This window comes from Petromyzon marinus, chromosome 43, assembly GCF_048934315.1.
Source record: "Petromyzon marinus isolate PM22_M1 ecotype Great Lakes invasive population chromosome 43, UKy_Petmar_22M1.pri1.0, whole genome shotgun sequence".
Lineage (NCBI taxonomy): Eukaryota > Metazoa > Chordata > Hyperoartia > Petromyzontiformes > Petromyzontidae > Petromyzon > Petromyzon marinus.
In genome coordinates, this window is record NC_133709.1 from 1319111 (window position 1) to 1341338 (window position 22228).

Below are 22228 nucleotides of genomic sequence, written 5' to 3' on the forward strand. Positions count from 1 at the left end.
AAGCCTTGCCAGCTTTGGACATTGTTTAACCACACGTCACTCCTCCTGATCGTCACCCCCCTGATCGGTGATGGTTGGTGAAATATAATATTCAAAGGTCTAAGCTGTTAATCAATGCACTAATTTCAGTAGTGAAATTAGTGCATTGTAAAAGTTTTCCGGATAAATTGGCAGCACTGTCTTGATATGAGGTCATCCTTTTCTCACAGCATGTGCGTTTATACGTGTTACAGATTTTAAAGTAAATAATTTCCCACTACTGGCACACGAATGCCCAATTGCAGGTGAGGTGCTTAAGCCACCTTGTTCCACACAGGGACAGCTGCCACTGGCAGTGCCCTTTCTATTGTTTGAGATGAGATGCGATGTAAGTGGCTGGTTGCGTGTCAAGTGCTTTGAAACGCCCCAGCGTAGAGGAGGGCGCCATAACAAAAACAACAACAAAAAACTCAACGCATTTGTCGATACCACCGTGGCCACGTAAGGAAAAAATTATCTAAAAGGTGGCGTTTCCGGCAATGGCCCTTCTTCACGGCGCATCGGTGAACAAGTCGCTATCGTTTTTCGTGACGCGATGATGTCGGCGGCGGCAGGTTTGTGACCCGACCGGACGTGAAGCAGAAACACCTCCCGCACTTCATGGATTGGAGCTTATCGGCACTGAGCAGCATGGAGATGGGGACCCTGGAGCAAGAGGCGAGGGCTGATGGCATGCTCCGCTCCCTGGTAGAGAGCACTTTGCTTGTCTCGCAACAGCACAACAATTGCACGCATCTTCACGGCGCTGTACAATTATTCCCGTTCTTGCACGCGATGGCAGCAATAGGTTCAGGAGTTATACTGCAATGTCGAGTTCTTCTGGCCACGGCGATAAGCGGGCTTCAGGGTAGAGTTTGTGTCGTTTTGCTGTTCTCTCTTCCGTGTTTAGTTGTGCTGCAGTTTGTCGACTGTTAAAATCATCGATTCATCCATGAGATTATTTTGGGATTTATTGGATAAATTCATAATTGGATTAATTACTTTAGATTCGTTCGATTTAATACGTAGACTCCACACAGGGGACTGGTAGAAGCACATTTCAAGTACAGGGTTGATATGCGTTGAGGATTTCGTCGTCAATGCTCATCATCACCGCGCCACGCTGGCCGCCGATTCCAATCGTTTGCATAAAAAATTTTTTTCGTAATAAATTAATGGCTCTGATTAATGGGCTCAGCACTGAAAAATTATAAAAGGCAACGATGATCCGCATATTTGTTTTAAAGTATATGCAAATTTGTGGGGTTTGTTTGGGATGAAAGTCACTCGCCGATGTTAATTTTCTAAATCATCCATCAGAAAGCCAAACGAACGAAAATTCCCGGATGCTTGACCTTATGCGAAACTCGCACTCACTCACGCACGCACATGCACATGCACAACCCCCCCTGCGCCTACCCTCTCTTAGAGCAGAGACTCCAACCCCTTAGGGCCGAATAAGAAGGGCAAGAGCTGAATTTGACACCTCTGCCAGAGCATGCAGTGCTGCAGGCGTGCGTAGACTGAGGCCATAACGTGTGCAAAAATACACCTGTCACATGGGAAAATGTACGATCACTCAAGGTGTCTCTGCAGAGGAAACAGAAGGGTGGCCCTGGCAGTTTTGCATCTCAACGCGCGTTTTGTTTGAGACCTTGGCGATCGCCGTGACCGTGAGTTCGCTCACAGCCTACCAGTAGGCCGCCGTGCTTTAGCGCCGGGCTGCAGCGCGTGGTGACAGTGGCATGTGCGCAAGCAAAAATAAATCAAGTTGATAGATGGAGATGTTTGTTTTTCAAAACTTGGGGCTTTGATCATTACTTTTCGTTCTCCTTACGGAGGCCTGACGGAGTGTGCGCAATAGTCAGTGCTTGCGAATGCCTTCGGGGGATCTTTAACGTCTACTGTGCAGCAAACGGCATGTCGTACAGTACTATTACAGTTATTACACCCGCAGTAATAATGAGGCTGGCCGCTGGATTCAAGCTGTGAACCTCTACAATAAATAAGCGGCGATCGCACCACCACGAGGCCATGGCACCCGCCTACCAACCAACAAGGTGCACAGTATTATGGTATCCTCCCATGGTCCCTTGCATGCTGCATATGTGATCCCAGCAGGTCTTATTTTAAGAAGTGGCTCTAGACTGGCATTGGGCCCAGCAGCATTGAACTCTGTATATAATTAGCCACCGGATTTGTGGCAAGTCAGTTCATGTCAAACACGACTTATATTTCATGAATTAGATGCTCCAGAGTTCATGACAAAGTTGACATGTGAAACCTTGGCACGGATCCTTAAGCATGAGGCGCTTCGTTGATTGATCTCTTCGTTGATTAAAATCGATTCTTACGCTCACGATATATGCACCAAAGTGCGTCCGTAAGTATATCACCGTATATGCAAATCAACACGTTTAATGTTGATGCAATCGGGCTCGTAGAATGGACGAGACATTAAAAAGACAGAGCGTGCAAAACGCATGGTGCAAACGAGGCCTAAAAGCGTCGATTCTTGAACCAGGTTAGTGACCGAGAATCGTGACAATCGATCCGTGGATGGATGGGGAGGTGGGTCATGACATACTTGCTTACCATCGTGACTCGCAGGCATCACGTAGGCCGGTCGCATATCTCAGGGAGGCTGGGGGAAAGGTGAATTAGGGCTGCAGATGAATGCTAGAAAGACTTTGAAATGACGTGGAAATTTATCATTTTGTGGGTTGCTATTTTATTTTTTTGGACGGGTTCCTCTTGGTTGTGCGCTCCCTGGGGGCTGTGATATTGACGCAGCAGCGATGTCAGCAGGACTTTGCCCTCACCTCCAGCGAGATGACATACACACCCATCGCACCAAACCCTCCACCTCTACCCGCATTCTCCTCCATGTGCAATCTTCACAGCTGTAAATGTGTCACGGGCGCTATTAATCACTCGCTACAAAGAAGTCCCCAATTTGACAATCCAGGGATCGGCGAGCAATGATGAATCGATTTGCCATTTAAACGTAAGACTATTTAAAACTTCACATCACACATCTATCATTTTGGATGAAAAGCCCCCTCGTGCGCATGAGTTATTTTGATTTTTGGTGGCTTTTTTATCAGAGGAAGAACATTTTTCATTTTAATGTTTTTTTTTCATTATTTGAAGTTCAGCCAGAGTGAATATTATTGATTCCTGCTAATGATGAGTTGTGGTTTGGCAGGAACTCTGCGTGTGTCCATAATGACATGGGACGGGTTCACCAGCTAGGACAATTCAGCACCCATTAGAATTGTTCGAAAGGACACCCGTCCGTGAGAAGGTTTTAATTGATCTCGCAAAGAGAGCAACGAGGCCATTGCCTTTTTCAGGAACCCGTCGCTGCGTCTCGCTGGTGGCCGGGTCATGTGACCCATGCTGCGAGCCATCATCCCATGGCCAGTCTCCCAGCGGGAAAGACTTAAGAGTCTGCTTTGTGTTTGCGAGTCACAGACGAGAGTGGTACTTTCCCCCAATGGGAGGGAGTTAGGTTGTCTCAGGAGACGGTTGGGTTGATTAATGGATCTGTCTCCGAAAGTTCGAAAAATGATTAATGTTTCTCTCACGCGGGGCGCGTATTGACGGTTAATACGCCCACAGTATTAACCAGGGTGGACACGAGTTTCGATCCGTGAACCTTTGCGACAAGCGGCGAGCGCGCTCCTCGCCGGGCCGTGTCGCCACTCATGTGAAGTCTCTGTCAGCGTGTGACAGCTTGGAAATGAGATTATAACACGAACGTGGCGCGTCATCTCGTAATTGGTCACTCTGAACAATCCACGGCGACTTGTGCATTGTGAGCGCTCTCTTTTGATTGACAATTTTTTTTCTGCCCGCATTATGAAATTTGTCAGTCAGCCTGAACATGTCTGACAAAACTTAGATGTCACCTCGTCTTCAATGATTATTTTACCTTAAAAAGTAGTATCACTAGGTTTGCACGGAATCACTTATGAGTGATTGAACCTGAAGGGCGCTTCTGAAATTCGCACATTTCGATTCTGGTGTTATTTATGCCATAAACTCTACAGATGTTTTTAATTATTTTTGTTCTATAGCCTTCTTATGTTCTGTATTTTCTTCCAATGTATGGCAAATGTGCTCTCGTTGTCATGAGCAGTGCCGTCCCACGTGTCAAAAACCAGGACTTTTAAAACAATCTTCAAGTGACCTTGGGGGACACATACTTCACCACAAGCCCTGCCATGTGATTGTCACGTGGCGGTCAAACTGATATTATTTTTAAATTCCCAGATTTAAAATTTCCAGATTCGGCCAAATACAACTTCAAAAAACAAATTTAATGTGATGGGTTTTTTTTTGCGTTCAATCATTGGTAACTGCACTAAGACCATCAATTCACTGTTCGTGAGATTCCATTTTTTAATCATGGGTGTCTGCCCAGATTTAAACCCAGGATCTCAGCCGGTGCTGACTTTGACCTCTGAACCACCTCCCGCATGAAAGTCTGTTGGCGGTATGGTTCATGTTTATGGCGGGGTGCTCTGCTTCCCGTGGCCACCTTGCGCGATATATTTTGAGACATCCTGCGTTTTTTTTTCAGGCCCAGATGTTCAAGCATGGAAAGAGAGACGATTTTCTACCGCACGGTGAGCACAAGATAAAAATAATATCAAAACGAGTTGTTGAGGACACCTTTATACCTCCTTTTGCTTCCACAGCCGAGGAAAGTCTTCATTCTGCATGACGTGTGTATGTTGAACTTAATTCGCACCATACATAGTCAGCCATGCAAATCTGAGGTGCATAATGGGGCCACTCATGATGCAACCATCCCCTCCCCCCCCCCAACCCGCAATGACGACCATGGCGAAGTATGGTCTGATAACAATTCCTGCAATGGACACGGCGTCAATTATTATTCAATCATAACGGGTGAGCAGGGCCGTGGGCTACACGGCTTTATCAACGCCACCGCAGCAGCCACCGCTTCACTTACAACCGCGCGACCATTGCGTTCTCCCCTTAGCGTCGGTGGTGCTGCAGTGCGTGGTGAAGTGCAGACTGCTGGAGGCGAGCAACACGAACCTGCGCAAGCTCTCCATCAAGCTGGTGCAGCGCATAGGCCTCACCTTCCTCAAGCCCAAGCTGGCCGCGTGGCGGTGAGCGCTCGCACGAAGACAAAGATCCCCAGTGTAGCCTGAACAGACTGTTGGGGCAAGTGCTGTTACCGAGCACCTGTGAAGGCCGCGACGGCACAGGAGGGGGTGGGTGGCCAACACCACGTCCGGTCGCCTTTGGTCTCCCCAGTGGCGTTTTTTACACATCGCATTGGGTACTCATTTGAGGCTTAGTCAACCTAGGGGAGGCCCAAGACCGGTTCAGATCATTGTCACCGTTGGCCGTGAGCGGAAATCGAACTCGGGTCGCCGGCTTCATAGCGCAGTGTGCTATCCACTGCGCCACCGCTCCCCACACATTCGCCCAATGTTACCAACCTTGGAACTTTTAAATATGAGCCCTGATACCTGACGATCGCAAGCGCCGGCTGGGTGGTTGAGGCTTTATAAGTAGCCTCACCGCACTGGAACAGAGCAACCAGCACCGAGATTCTTGTTTCAAATGTCAGTCGGCGAATACACATGGACACACACACACTATATATAGCAGGGCGGTGGTGGCTACGGACACCTATAATCCAGGACTCAGGAGCTGGGGGTTGGTGGATCGCACAAAAGTTGTGAAAATCCTTTTCCATGAGTGTTGAGGTGCCATACCCTGCCTCACCAGGAGAAAGTTGCACAGCACAGTGTGGATTAATCTCCATCTTTTTCTGTCTGTATGGAGATATAGTGTTGCTCCCCCCTCGCACACGTGAGTATTCTCTGGGTGCTTAGTTTTCCTCCCACGTTCATAAACAACTCATAAATTGGGTGAGATGATCTTCAAATAAAAATATCTCAAAATAAAAACCCAGTGTAGCAGGACCCTCCTGAAAGAGAGTCCTACGACTCTATGTGGCTTTCCAGGTGAAATAAATAATTATTAAGATAAATTCTTATGATACACATAGGGAGGGAGATGGACATAAGTATACCTTATATTAGTCCAGTTTATTTTCATAGAAATCATCAAGCGTAACTTTTAATGCCAAAGACCAAAGCGTGACCCACTAAGATCCATGCGACATTGGCGTGTTTGGATGCTTATTGGTTTAGTGATGTCACTAGAGACTGCAGCGCACCGGGGAAGACCAAAAACGGTGATTGGTTGTACACGTATGGCCAAAATATTTATGGCTGACCTGATAACGGCAGAACGAAACCCACAGACTAGGATTAGGCTCGTACTCTGCAACGTTGTGGTCGATCACACTGAGACGGCAACTAAACCAAAACGATGCTGACCGTACTAACATCGGCGGACGCGTTACGGCGGCGCTCGCGACGCAGGTACCAGCGCGGCAGCCGCTCGCTGTTGGACAACCTGCAGGCGCCAGGGCAGCAGCAGCAGCAGCAAAGCCCCCTCATCGTCTCATCGCAGGCCTCCGCGGCACCCCGAGCCAATGACGACGACGACGATGAGGATGACGACATTCCGGAAGAGATGGAGGGGATCATCGGTACGAGAGCGAACTGCGCGTGCCGTGCATGTCGGGAGTCACCTAAACTGTCTTCATCCAAGTCTTAAGAAAATGCAAGCTAAATTTTGACAATTTTTATCCGGCGTTTCGCTGGCGATGACGTCCAGATTCATCAGAGTTGTTAACGAGAACTCGGCTCAATCCGCGATGCACAGCACGTGAAGCCGCGAGATGATGTCGGGTGTCGTGACATCATTGGGGATGGGTGGCGTTGGCAGGGTGCAGATACAAAAACTCATCCTTTTACCGCTGGTTTTAATCTTTCAAGTTTTGGGAAACTTTGCTAAATATGTCCGTGTTGCTTTCTGATTGTGGTCCCTAATTGCAGCACAACTTATACGAAAGGTCAAAGCTAATGCTTTTAACACTTTCAACATTAGTCAGAAAGTGTTTTTTTCGTCTATTTTTTTTCAATTACCATGGTGACTTACAACGCCACCATGCCCACCTAACAAACATGCCCATTTGTTATTTTGTAAAAAAAAATGTTTTACACGGCCGGCAGTCGAGGGGGGGGGGGGGGGGACCGTCCCATCTGAGACGCTCACAAATAATTCTCCCCTTTTGGCAAGCGACTCGGAATGTCTCCGTTTGTCCGGCGGCGACGCGAGACGGAGCGGCTGACAAGGCGTTTCCTCGCGGTGGCGGCGCCCGAGTGCAGTGGCCTCTTGAGGTCCCCGACGCCCCGGGGCAGAGCGCTCGATTGCCCCTCTGACGGACACTTGCTTGCCACTAATGGCTGTCAGCGTGGCGGGGGAGGTCGGGCGGGTGGGGGCGCCCCGAGTGACGGGCCCGGGACCGTCATTCACATGGCCTTGACGTGTCCCGGGGCCACGAGTTGGTCACGCGAGCCTGCCAGCCCGGCCCGGGAAACCGGTCGGGGCGGTCACTGCGTCCCGAAATACGCACGTCCACCGCGGCGTTCGTGCCCCGTGCGGTGGCGCTGTGCGGCCGCGAGGGTGACGGCTGCCACTTGCTCGCAGCAGCATCGGGAGCAGCGCGTCGACGTTCGTCGAATTAAAAGCGGATTATGACTTCACGACTGACTGCGCTCGAGGCTCCAGTGTTAGCCGAGAGCTTTGTCTCTGCGTCAGTGTGGGCGGCTTCTTTTTGTTGTTTTCTGCTCCAAATTCATTGCACTGATGACTCAGAAGGGCACATCGTCGCTTTTGCCGTGATTTTTCTTCCCGAGGAATTTTCACACGGCACTGACATCAAACAACTCGTGGGGTTTGTCGCGGTCAGCGCTGCCTTGCTCTCCGCCGTGTTTGCGGCGCGATGTCCGACGTTTCGCCCCGCGCACCGGGACCGCGAAACGCTTTGGGCGTAGTGTGGGGCGACGCGCGCTTCAGCTCCAAAAGCAGATGTTGAGCCTTTGCACATGTCCGTCCCGCACGGATATTTGTTTGTGGAAGGCACGTTAAAATTGCGTGAAGTGAATTCGCCGCCGCTCTTCGTGAAAACCGTGAAGGTCTCGTGTACGAGCTTTGAAGGTGGCCATGCGAGGGACATCCACGAGTGTGGGAGCCACACGACCGCTCCCATGGGAGACCGTATCTGCATTCACGCGTCCCCCCGTCCACACAGCAGCGAGGGTCAATGGGAAACCCTGCTGCTGCTGCGTCTTCCGCTCATGGCCAATTGTGAACAAAGCCTTGCAGCAGGCCGCTTGCGAGAAACCAGTTGCGCCGCAGGCTACACGGCCTAAAATTGGCGGGAAATTCCGAGCCGTGGCCTTGAAAATACTCGCCTGCAAGTTTCAATTGGAATGTGCAGGTAGACGGTGATGCGCCTCCAGAAGATTCACATCCATCCCTGTCTGCAGGCCATGTCTAATCCCATTTGTTTCCAGTTCTGTGTTCTGCTCATTGACACGTTGGCCCCCCAGCAGGGCCTTTGTGGAGATTTCAGCGACGCGCAGTAAAGGTTTTCACTTGGTCCCCACCGCACCCATGACCTGTTGCTGTTTTGTGAACGGCAGCAAAGCGTCGGCCCTCTCTATAAGTTGGCCGTGAATTGCGCCCGCACTCGTTAAAATAATAATAATAGCACTAGCCGATAGGATTGTTGCACCTTTCACACATTCAAAAACCCATTCGGCTTCAGCGAGACAATATTACCTCCCCGAAAACATCTCCGTATTTTAAACAATCTGCACCGCCTAACTAGTTAAACAATCTGCACCGCCAAACTAGAATTGCAGAGGCTTTTTTGTAAACTATCTGCCTACAGCTAATAGGCATCAAGAACTTCGGCTTGTGAAAAGGTGTGTTGCTTTGATGTCATCTTAAGTGAGAGACAGCAGAGATTGTCATTTTGACAGTAAGTAGTCCACACGTCTTTTGCCACTGAAAGTTGTTTAAATATCAAATAAGCGAAATGTCTGTCGGCAACCTTTACCGGAATACTTCCAATTTGGTCGATTCCCCCCATCATCAGATCTCCGTCAGAGTTTTAGTGCCGACGATGGCGCTTGCCTCTCGTCTGGTGGCTTGGTTTATTTTGTGACCTTTGCCGATAATCTGACCGCGTTGATTGTCAAGTCAGCGCACAATCCTACGTTCACCTTCGGTAACCTGCGAGCTAATTCTAAATGCATCGCTCGCCACAACAACCGATCACTTTGCACGCACGTGCACTCTCGTGCCTGCTCACCGGGCGCGCTCACTACTCCTCCGCTCCACGTTCCCCCCCAATCGAGCTCTTGTTATCCTGCGGCCTCCCGGTAACGTTTGTGCTTCGCCCAGTCGCAGTGGAGTATACGTGTGGTGTTGTGTACAGCCGTCACCCGGCCAGGTGGCTCAGCGGTACACCGAGACGCTAGCAACGGGAAGGTTGTGAGTTCAAATTTCGGTTGGGAGTGACTCAGTCCATTGTCCCTCCATGGTTGGTAAAAATTAATAGCACTCTGTATGTAATTCATCAGTGGTTATCCTGCAGGTAGACTCATCCCTGACATGGGAATGTGGAGTTCCCCTCCACCGGCTCGGGGCTCAACACTCATTGAGCAAGATGTCACACTTTACTTTTTTTATCAGTCCGATTCTGGATGAAGGCCTACATGTCGATGATAGGGGTGGTTGAAATGTACTTCACCATACCGGTCAGTGTGGGTGGGTGTAGATAGATTCAAATATCCATGGCCAGGAATCAAAGTCAGGTTCTCAGTGTGGTATTTTCCAAATTAAAAATATTAAACTGGAAATTTCTCAATTGGGATTGTACAAACCGATCATCACCCTATAACTACGAAAACTTGGCAGGACCCTCTTGAAAAAGAGTCACGAGACAAGCAATATAACAACAGTAATATAATTATAATGTCAATACAATAGCAACGGTTCGCCGCACTTGTCGGGAGCTTCTTCGGGAAACTGAAGAAGTTTACAGCACGTGCGGCGAAACGTCGGACGCCACGGAGCGAGATGGCCGGACAACGCAGCTACTCCAACCGGAGCACATGTCGCACGCGCTGCAGAGCCGTGTAAGGCGCCGCCACGAAGCCCTCCAGAGGAGCGCCACGCGAGGCGTTGGCCAAGCCTCGGCAGGAACACGCGTCGGCTCGCCGCGGCCCGGCGGAGACGCTCGCGTGGTTCACTTGCGGTGCCACTACGGCGCCGCTACGGTGCCGCTACGGCGCCGCTACGGCGCCGCGACGGTCTTGCGACGGCGCCGCTACGGTGCCGCTACGGCGCCGCGACGGTGTCGGCGCGCTCACGCAAGCGGCGGTTTTCGATGAGCCGGCGTTTTTTTTCTTCTGCCGCCACAGTCAGAGCTGCCATTTCACTTCAGTGATTGCCCCCCATCGCAATGTAATTGCCTGTAATGGACTTGGCCTTTTCTCTTCACGTGGAGCACAATCGTTTTGATTTCCCCGGAATGTAAACTAACTTGACAGCCCTAAGACACGTTACATTTCCAGTGACATTTGTGAATGCTTTGGGTGACGTGAACAGTGGCGTTATGAAGATATCCTCATCTGGTTGGGAAAGAAAAAACACATGCTTGTGCTGGGCTCTGTGTCACTCGCCAATGTTTGCCGGAATCCATCTGGTGGGGCGCCGTTTGCTTGGCGTCATAGCACGACTCCAGGACATTTTCAGATTTTTGGCAACCGCGTGATGACGCTGGCGGTGTTAACTACCAGCGAGACATCTCGTACCCAGTTGTTAAATGCGGTGCTGTTGAAGCAGTGATCAACTGGCCGTGTTTGTTCGTCGTGTGGCAACTCGACTATTTTGGCTACGTCGGGTGGTGGAGGGTTCACGACACAACATTTTAGTTTCGCGATCCAACCCAAAAACCCAATTACGCCATCATAACGTCGATCGCGAAAAGCCTGCTTCGTGTTAGAAATGTGAATTTACACGTCGGTTAAATAATCGCACTCCTCTCCGGCGTGTGCTTTGCGTTTGCAGAGCATCTGCTGTTTGGCTTGAAAGACAAGGACACTGTTGTCAGGTGGTCGGCTGCCAAAGGGTGAGTTTTGATCACGTACCCCCCCCCCCCCCCCCCATGCACCTCTACAGCTTGAGAAACAATCAAACTTTCCCACGGGATGTCGTGCTTACTCAACTCGATGCGACAGCATGATGTTGGTCGTTCAAATCTCTTTAAGTGGCCAATAATCGTGAATTATGTGATAACAATTTTAGATGAGTGGGGGTTATCAAGTAATTCACTCATATTATCCATAAAAGTGAATTAGTACGGCTAAAGTTTTGCTACCCACGGTGGTACCAGCTTTCAATCTGGCCCATGAGCTACTATGCTGAGGCCATGCCGAAAGTGTTGAGACACATTTAGATGACGCGGAGGAACCGTGCCCTCATGGTCAGAATCTAAATATTTATTTACACTGGAGGAATCCGATGAGCTATAAAGCTCTTTTTCACAGATGCTCAGTCTGGAGTGCACTGACGTCACGCGCAACAAATGGTTTGTTCTCCATACACCTGGCCCTGCTTGGCCCCGAGCTAGATTCATATGTGGCCAGCGTATCACGGTGTGGTTCCGGCTCTGCGTGGCAAATTTCCAGTGAAAAAAAACAACCCATAGTAATGTGAGGGCCCTGGTCTGGCTCGGCTCGGATGTGCCGGTGGAAAAGTTTTTTGTTGTTGCTTGTGGCAGGATTGGACGCGTGACGGGGAGGCTACAGAAGGACCTGGCTGATGACGTCGTGGCGTCCATACTGGAGTGTCTCAGGTATTGCTGCGGAGCCTGCTCACCGATGTTGTTGTGCACAACGCTTGCTGCACGTGTGCAGGGTCGGACTCTCAGATTACTGAAGCGATCCATTGCTGCACTGGTTCCATAACTCCACTAAACGGGGTAACACGAAAATGGTTGATGGAAAAAAGTCCCCCTACTCTGTACCCACGCGTGCTGCTGGACGGGGGAGGTGTTAGGCGGAGCTTGGCGACGTCATCTTTATAATTATTTTTGCATTGTGTTGGGTGTGGCTTTTCGGGGGTATTCCACCTCTCTTTAGAACATGGTGGTTGGTGGTGACTGTGTTCATGGGGAACAGCGGTGGCTCCGTGATTAGCTCGCCATGCTACCTGGCTACTTGCGTTCAATTCCCAGCCATGGCTGACATCAGTGGCTCGTGAAATCTGAGCCGGCCCTATGTCCCCTTTCTTTCGCCAGCTGGCACTGGTCCAGCGTGGTCAAGTATGGTCAAACAACCCTCCTACAGCTGACACACCATGGGGGGAAGGCCGAAGTCGAGTAGTGTATTGACAAACTTCTGTCAATTAATATTATTGTTTTGATGATGATGTATTCATGGGAAAGGGGACCAAGCAGGATTGTGCTTTGTCACCTCTGGGCCTCGGTCAGCTATGTTTGTGCAATAAGCAAACTGCTGTTGACAAATCAGTGTCTAAATTCATCATAAGCCATGCACACTGATGTTTCCAATTTGTTGACATTAGAAAGCGCAACGTATTATGCTGCATGCTGTGATGCTCACAAGCACATGCATTTATTAGCGATGTGTTCCCGAGTTTTGGATTAGTCCAAGAAAAAAGTCGCCAACTCGTGCCTAGAAGTACGACATTTTGGACGATCCGACAAAAGCATTTGCTTGGGATTGATCCGATTTCATTTCATTTCATTTATTTGGTATAGCCCTGTAAGCCACTCGGCTCTTGAATCTGGTGCAACCGCAACAAACAAAAAACAAAAACATGAACAAGAAAACATCTTAAAGTGACTATGTGACGGTGCAAACAGGAAATCCAGGAAAAAAACAGCAAAATATTCCTGAAAAAGCACCGTACACCAACTCTGTGTGCAAATATCCCAGTGGGATGCAAGTCAAACAACAACAACAACCACAAGAAAACTTAGATTAAGGCCATCAGTCTAACTCCGTACTACAACAAACAAACATGGCCAAACCAAAAAACTTTTCGAAATCACCAAAATACAGCCATAAATGCAATGTAACAGTGATCATAGGGACTGTGACCGAATTTTTAACAATAAACTACATAAATAACATGTAACACCAAACCCTAGAGCGATAACCTGACATCAAAGGACGTGACGTCACTTTCGTGATGTCACTTACGCGCCTTTGCCAACAAAATTAATGCTGCGTGACATCGGGTGATGCCATCGTTGGCACGAAGATATGAAATTTGTAAGTAATGGAAGCGATCAGAAAGTCTGAAAGAGATACAAAAGGTTTTTGGGTTCGATCGCGTTATTTATAAATGTGTCGTAACCCTCCACCACCCGACACGGCCAATCAGCAAAAAAAGTGCCACGTTGACAAAAGACAAATAGTTCACTACTTTAGCCCACCGGTGTGTTGAATAGTAAATGTTGTGGATTCACTCTTCAACACACCGGTGGGCTAAAGTAGTGAACTATTTGTCTTTTGCCAACGTGACACTTTTTTTGCTGATTGGCCGTGTCGGGTGGTGGAGGGTTACGACACATTTATAAATAACGCGATCTAACCCAAAAACCTTTATCATGAAAAGATACAAAATGTTGACATCCGAAACTCATCCCGAGTATCAATGTACATTGCGTACCATACTCATGATTTTTTTACCGCATTCTGTTTGTAAAGTGGTGCAGCCCTGCAGCAGCTCACTCACGCCACTGCTTGCGGAAGGGCTTCCTCTGGAGCAAACTCTATAGAGCCCATCTAGAGGTTATTTTGGCCTACTCTTCCACATTGGCCTGAAGTCTCAGAAGAGGTGAGAGTTACCCACACTTTACCTGGCCATCGACTGACCGTGGTGAGTCCACTTACGCTGCTGGGTGGACAGAGGCCGGGGCGGGGGAAGAGGGGAATTTAAGAAACTTGCATCGTTGTTTCGGCTGTCGTGCCAGGAGGTCGGTTCGACCCGGTGACTTTCTGACCGCAAGCCCAGCAGCCTGCTGCCCCATCGACGTGACCGTATAGAGGTTAATGAATAATTCGTTGTGGGGGCTGTGAAGCCTGGATTATATCCTACGCGCTCCTAACACACGGTCTTGGCAGCCGCACGCCCGTTCATATGTTGGCGCACGGTCGTTAGCGTAACAGGCTGGGGAGCGGGAGGGGGATAGGGGGAAACAGCAGTCACATGTTCGTGCCCTGGGAGTCCGGGTTGGTCGTGGTGCAGAGCTGGCCAGCCAGAACTGGCCACGGTGCCACTGGTCTGTGCTGGTCCGAGGTAGTCGTGGCCAGGAGAAGATGCGATTTTCGTATGTGGAGTGAATGGGTGAAAATGGGATTTATGGGGGGGTTAGCTGAAAGATGAGCCGTGATGTCCATGGGCATTACATGAGCGGCAAGGAGAGTGTTGTGCTTAATGAGCGTCACGGAGGTCAGACGGATTGACCGTGGCTTATGATGTTGATGAAGTGTATTGGGTTAAACAACATTCATGTACGTTATCAGAGAGTGCCGCACACTAAACAGGACTTTTATTGAGCCTCTCATTTTAAAGACGGCACCACCTTCATTGCAATGCGAGAATTTTGGTTGAGCCTGAGCAGGTGGGTAGAGTGCCTTTGCACATTACTGTATATAACTGTGCTATTTTCATTTTACCAGGTAAGGTCCACTGAGCTATATTGCTCTTTTTCACAAATGTCGCGTGCTAATTTTTAGCAGCCAAATACTCTCAACGCGTGGTGATGTTGATTCTAAATGTGGAGAGAAAAACCGGAGGACCCGGAGAAAAATCCACACGACCACCATGGGGAGAACATGCACACTCCAAATATAAAGGCATCGCCAGGGTCGGCATCGAACCCACGACCTTCTGTATACCGGGCGAGGTAGTTAACATCTCCTAGCCACCGTAGCACGATTGACAGAGCCATCCTTATTTGTGCTTTCCCGTTGACCGACTCTGCAAGACGAGATGACTCTTACGGGCGGCAACGACCCCAAGAATGGATTTCTGCGTTCACATGACCAGAATCAGGACCACCCAAATTCCACGGGGGGAGTGGGGGGGGGTTATTTAGCCTAAAGCAGGCTATTTACATTAATCACAGTGCTCATTGCGAACCTCGTGAGTTGCGTGTGACTCGCTTGTAGCGTTCACGAGATGCTTCCGCCGCGGTGGCGTTTTGTTCTTGTTCTACCGTGCACTCTCTTGAGCTCCTCGTCATTTTGCAGTGGGCCATTTTGATGCCCCGTTCGTTTGAACATTATGAAAATGGAACGATGGTGTGGGGCTCTGCCTTGTACAAACAAAATAAATGTCAAGAAAGAGCAGAATTTTTACTTGAATGGAAGATTCCTCCATCCATCAAAATGTTGTAATGTTTATACCACTTGCGATGCTGTAACTTATACGATCTGCGATTTCACAATCGAGCTTAAGAGGTGTTTAAATATATTACTTATGTACTTATACCTGCATTTTGAATAACCCATGCACGCTATTTATTTGACATTGACGCAATAAGGATATGTAGTAACATGCCGGGGAAGTTATTTGTTCAATTTGCAACTCAAATGATTCGGAGTTCAAGTTGAATGTAAATAAATATAAACTTTCATAGGGACCTGCATTCATCTTCTTTGGTTCTTTCGGTAAAGGTTCTGTCGGTAAAGTCACGCTATCGCATGGAACGCACACAGTGGGGTAGAGCCCTGCACTATGATCCCAGGGCCCTCGGTTCAATTCCCAGACACGGCTAACATCAGTGGCGAGCGATTCCCTGAACCCGTTCTGCATGCCCGCCATGCCTACGTCTCCTGCACTTCGGCAGCCTGCACTGACCAACGTGGCGAAGTATGGTCAAACCAATCCCCACGATCCTGACGTGACGTGGGAAGACCTTCCAGCAGTGGACTGACAAAAGGTTCCGCACACTCGTATTCATTTTCCTCTTCATCGGCTGGAATTATGCGTTTCCGCTCGTGATGTCCACATGCGTGATGGTTAGATCCCATTGTGCCAAGACTCTGTCTGCTTGGTCGATCCACCTGGTCCTGGTCTTTCCATATGGCCCTCGGATGTCTTCGTTTCCACCCGTGATGTTTCCAGTGTGTCAGCTGATTAGTTTGTTATTGTACTGTATTTAGTCTTCTCCAATGTGTCACCCTTCCTCGTGCAGCTGGAAAACTCCGTGGCGGGGCAGCAGATTCGTATCTTAATTGCTGCGTAGAATGCTCGTGGCCGTTTTTCTGCGTTGATGTTTTCTTGGTCCCAAAATGGTAAAGTGCAGTCAGCCCACGCAGGAATTTAAAAGCACTCGTGCTGCAGACTGGAGAAGCAACTTAATGGGACTTTTTTTACGATGCGGCTGTTTGCGTCCGGAGGAATTAATTACAATTTCGATGCCTGCACATGAAACATTACCTCTTACTTAGCACTATGACACCCTCTAATATTTAGCCCTCATTCAGATATTAACGTGAAAAATCACGTTTTTAATTTAAAAATAATACTTTGTTGCAACTCACTTGCTTCTACAGATGCATTGCATACTGTTCGGAGTGTGCTCCAAGAATGCCAATCGTTGTTGTTGTCGTTGTGAGCCCACTAGCTTCCCACTGCCGGAAGAAGGCCACCACCATTCCTAAGTGGTTCCTGTCCGGCAGTGACCTCCGAACTCTGTGACGTCATCTCGCTGCTGTCCTCTCTTCTGCTCTCTTCCGCTGTTTTCCTTTGCCTCCGCTCGAATTCCGCTCCGGAGTTAACTTTTTTCCCATGTCGTCGGTCGTCCCCCACCACGGCGGATCCCGGCGTACCCCCCTTGATTTCTTATTGCCAGTGCTGATAGTTATTGCATCGTGAACAAACAAGCCGGGGACTCGGAACACAGAGGTCCCTTGTGGATCCACACGCGGGCTGCACTCTCCCAGGATGTCCAACTCTCCACCTTCATGTGTGCCGTAGTGACATGGCTGCAGTGGCGTCATGTTACACAATCTAGGTATTGCACAATCCAGGTACGACACAATCCAGGTACTACACAATCCAGGTACTACACAATCCAGGTACTACACAATCCAGGTACTACACAATCCAGGTACTACACCACCCAGGTCTCTCTTTACAAGACAACAGCCATCTCCTAGACGTATCACAAACATGACACATGCCAGCTACATTTGTGACTGGCATGATAAGGAGGGCTTAATTTCAGCCGGGACTGTCAGGGACTCAGCTCCTGAAACTATTTCCACCCCTTGACTCGTGGAGTACAACCCTTCCCTGTGTCTGGTCTATTGAGATTAGAATTGCGACGATTAAGTTGATCACTCGAATAAAAAATGGCAATCGACTTATTTATTTTCGATCGATTACTTGGGCCCCTTGATAATTTGCCTACTTCCCTGACATCCCTTCCTTCTGAAGGTGGGAAACCCCTACAAGCCACGCCCAGCGTGACGTGGCCAACAATGACGATGTCATTGCAGCGCCCATCTCCCTTCCAGTGATGTGATGGGAACAGAAGTGAGATTTTTTTCCCACCCCAAATACGTTCATGTTATCCAAGTAGATGAATAATCAAACTGATCATCAAGAGAGTAATTGGTTACTCAAATAATTGAAGAACCCAGCTCTAAATGAGATGTTTTCATGGCAAAGACGAAACAAATATCTCCTGCATAGCCTTTAACTTACTTTCGGGGCAAGTGCTATTTGCGAGCACCTGTGATGGCCGGCACGGCACACAAGTGGGTGAGTGGTCAACACCGTGCCCAACCGCACTAGGTACTCATTTAAGGCTGCTCTGACCTAGGGGAGCCCTCGACCAGTTCAAATATTCGCTGTCACTGTTGTTGGTCGTGAGCAGAAATTGAACTTGGGTCTCCTGGAGTTTTGTAGCGCAGTGCGTTAACCACTGCGCCGCGGCTCCCCATTTTCTACGACGAACACGCTCGCGGCTCGCTCTCGGCCACGGCACGGGGGTTTGCCGGTGATGGTCCCTGGCGGCGGTCCGCGGAGGAGAAACTAGCCCCGGGGCGGCTTGCGTCTTATCTGCCTTGCTCGGTGCAAAGCTTTTGATCCGCTCTCGTAAAACTTGAAACGAGGGCCGTAACTTACCTGCATCTAGGTCGGTGTGTAATGTGCGCAGCCCCCCGGGGAGAAAACTGCGATGTGTTTTCTTTCCCCTCCCACGTCTCGTGCTCGCCCTGTTGGGACACACCCAATGCGTTCGGTGATTTTGACGACGGTACAGAACAATGCAGATTTAAAAAAAAATCCAATCCAGTTTATGTCGGGAATTCTGCTGTGCACCGGTTCGCACACCGGACTCGCAAACCCAGAGATTCCATCTCCTGGTGCAGACGTTAAAACAGTGGTGCACGTTTATAAAATCCGTCCGCGTCTGTTCACCCAGCAGGTGTATGTGGGAGCACCGTGGTTCAGTCGATCTGTGCGTCAAGTGTGGTGGGACAAAGCGTGCGCGCATTTGGAAGAGTAATCTTAAAAGATACCTTTTTAGATTGGCTTTTAATTGAGTTGCTTTTATTGTGTTTTTATTATATTTTTAGCTCACTATAATGTGATGTCGTTTTTTAAGGGTTGTATAATTCTTATTGCGTTAGTCGCTTCATTTAGTCCTGTAAAGCAATTTGCATTGCATTCTTTGAGCGAATTGTGCTATATAATTAAAGTTTGATTTGATTTGAAATATCGCGCATCGGAGCTTTCACACATTTCCGCGAGTGGCAATTGAAGTGCTGCCCCCTCTGGGTGTGTGCCCGTTTTAAGTAGCGTGGATATTTTGAGTTGCGGCGTGGGATGTGCATTCCTGATGGTGAATGCAATGTGTGTTTTAACGCCGTGCCAGATGGATTAAATTATCCTCTATTCTGATTATATTCATATTTGCGACGCTAATCCACGCGGGCTACATTTTGACATGCCGAGGCTCGAGTTGTTACATACCCTGGGCAATTATTGACTCTTGCTCCTTCGTTCCAAATGATCATAGCTGCAGGTAAGGTAAAAAAAAAAGTTTGTACGAAACCATGAATAGATTCACAAAAGGCGCCAATGCTTTGGTGGAGGGCTTCATCATCGTACCATAATCTCTGGACGAAAAGACGCTCCGGAAAGTACGCAGCACCCCCAAACTTGTGCCCGGCGTCAATAAAGTTACAAACAAAGTTGGTCAACAAACAAAGATAAAGTTCCCCCTTGTGTAGCCGTACCGAGACCTTTTGGGGGAAAATGCTATCGGCGAGCAAAAATCCGGTCACACACACTCCCCCGTACCAGATTGTATGACGCAGTAGCCTGCTGCGATTTTCAAATTAACTTTTGTTCAACCAGGCAAGAACTCGAAGAGACCAGGATATTGTCTCGTGTCTCGCATTTTCAAGTGTCACCCGAGTCACCAAAATGGCAAAAGCGATACCATGAAAAGAAAGTAGAGCAGTGAAGCAAATAAAATCGGCGCAAAACAAATAATGATTAGCTAATCCGGATTTTTATCTCAATTGCTGGTGAAGACACGGGGAGGCATAGAATATTTTCAGGCATTACCTGCCACTGACGTTAGATGCGGACATTCGATGCACAGACAGACAATTAAAAACTCTCCTGTAGCGTGCGACGACTCTGGTAACCATCCAGAACAGGCAACATCAGCCATACTTATAAGAAGACTGATGTTGACCGTGGCCAAGAATCAAACTCTGGTCCCTGGTTCAAGAGCACATTGCGGGCTACTGTGTCACTCCCCCACCTCTCCCGTGTACAGTGCGGCCAGTTGCAGGGCTACCTTCGTATATTAAGCAGGGTTTACGTAATTTGCGCCGATCTTTATCTTGGCGATAGGCTCGTAAATTTCCAGTAATTGACGACCGGCTTCGGAAAGGTCAGCTCATTCACGTGGAAAATATGGCTTTTACTAGCGCATAAAGCGACCCATTTGGAGTGGACCTGCACGGGGCAGGCAAGGGCCGACGGGCAGGGGAACCGTTTGGCCGCACTTAGAAAAGGTTCCCCTTTGTGATATTTTTTGTTGTTGTGGTTTTATTTTTATTAAAATCACGGTTGCTGAGCACGGCGCCCCAAGGGGGGGAGGGAGGGGGGTGTCGCAACGGCAAGCGGCCAGCGACAAACGGCACCACGTTCGACGGGAGCTAAACGGCTGGGGCTTGGAAGAACGTTCGCGAATGATGGTGACGATTCGAGTAAGGACGATGGCAAACGGTGCTGGGGAATGGACGACTGTGGTGGCAGCATGCGGGAGGACGTGGGGGGGGCGGAGGGCATTTTTTGTAAATTAAAAGTTTAGTATTAATTGCATGTACATGTAAATTAAGTGTTTTAGTAGTCACGTATTTGGTTTTATAATAATGTATTCAGAATGATGTATTCGTCAAGTTAGGTTTCTTGGACGTGCAATGAGAAAACAAGAGACTGAATGTGAATGGGATCTGACCGGGGAATTCTGTGTGCCACAAGAGGCTGGAGAACACAGCAAATTAAGATACGTAATCAATTTGAACGATCGGATTTCAACTCGGAGGGGTATGTCATGGGCAGAGTTAAATGGAAGGATGTCCTCGATGGCCGACGTCTTTGAGATTGGACATGGCACACAGAGAGAATTGTGCGATCGGTAATTTATTTCCAGGATGCCAGACGTCCACTATAGGTGGAAAAGGCTCTCCCACGAATGTAGTCCGGCTTAGAGAGATTCCATCATCATCATCATCAAACAGCTTTGCCATCAACTTCATCCTTGCTATCATGAAACCACATCACCATCATCATCACCATCATCATCACCATCATCATCACCATCATCATCACCATCATCATCACCATCATCATCAGCATCATCATCACCATCATCATCACCATCATCACCATCCTGGTAGATACAAGTGCTCTATACCCATTCATCACACGCATTTGTCTTAATCATCTAAAAGTCTGATTTGTTTTCAATGCAGGAAGTTCTGCTAAAGCCAATGTGCTGTACTGATATTTTGCATAGAACCCCTAATAATAGTAACAATACATTTTTATTTAAAGCTTTTGTGACTGCAGTAATTCATATTCTTAGCTCTTTCGGTAAAGTCATGTTGAAGGGAAACAATAAAATATATATAAAATATATATTTTATATATATGAAATATATTATATATAAAATATATATTTTATTATTTTATTGTTTCCCTTCAACGTGACTTCACCGAAAGAGCTAAGAATATAATAGTAACAAATTAACAATATGTTTTTATTTCCTGAATAGGCTTGATAACCTCATGTCTATGTACGTGAATATGACCTGTCATTCAGCGATGCAACAGTTATTTGCGTCTCTTGCTAAATGTGGTGGTCATCCAATAGCATGACGTATATAGACTTATATAGATAATGGGAGCACTGTAATTAACAGGCCTCTCTTACAAAAGAGGCTCATGCTCCTAGCGAGCCCTTGCATGGTGTAAAAGACAACTCCACCGATGTATCGGTTTCATCCTGCCAGGCCGCTTCGCGGGAGAGAGCGGGCGGCTCGTAATGGGAAGGGTTGCGAGTTAAAATCCTGGTTGGGGGTTAACTCGGGCCCATCATCCCTGTGGGGTCGATAAAAAATGAATACCACATTGTGGTGGAAGTCAACAGTGATTGTCTTGTCAGTGTGTGGAATTTCCACCACTGGCTGGCTGCTCAGGGCTGTAAAGAGGAAATGAGCGCTGCCTCAATGCTCTTTTGAGCCCGGAAACTATTTTGACTCTGACCTTTTGATCTGTTTAACCCCCGCCAGCGTTGGCGAGACGAACAAGGCGTGGCACGGTGGGTGTCTGGCGCTGGCCGAGCTGGGCCGCCGAGGCCTCCTGCTGCCCTCGCGCCTCCCCGACGGTAAGAGCTCGTCGGCCACACACACACGAGCGTGCGAAATTCACATCATTGTCAATGTCATTGTCGTCGTCGTGATCATCCAGACAGCAGGCATTGGCTGTCGGTGCAATGCCTCAGGAGATATTGGTCAGCCTCAGAAGATATTGCTGGATGAAATCATCCCCAAGCCATCACCATCTCTCACGATATTGCGATGTAATAATCCACGTAGTGCCTGCACACCAGCTGAATCTGCTGGTTCCATCTCCCTTTGGTTGCACGTTTTCTCAGACTCCT

At 48.5% G+C, this 22228-nt stretch overlaps 1 protein-coding gene across 1 annotated transcript in view; it reads left to right on the forward strand.

Moving 5' to 3' along the window:
- The window catches only part of TBCD (tubulin folding cofactor D), a 124357-nt gene that overhangs the window by 10801 nt on the left and 91328 nt on the right, over positions 1 to 22228 (forward strand). Inside the window, exons 7-13 of the mRNA XM_032970076.2 lie at positions 594 to 726; positions 4607 to 4652; positions 5033 to 5165; positions 6456 to 6625; positions 11065 to 11125; positions 11777 to 11851; positions 21858 to 21952. Of these exons, the coding sequence (XP_032825967.2) occupies positions 594 to 726; positions 4607 to 4652; positions 5033 to 5165; positions 6456 to 6625; positions 11065 to 11125; positions 11777 to 11851; positions 21858 to 21952 (713 nt within the window). The remainder of the gene's footprint in view (positions 1 to 593; positions 727 to 4606; positions 4653 to 5032; positions 5166 to 6455; positions 6626 to 11064; positions 11126 to 11776; positions 11852 to 21857; positions 21953 to 22228) is intronic.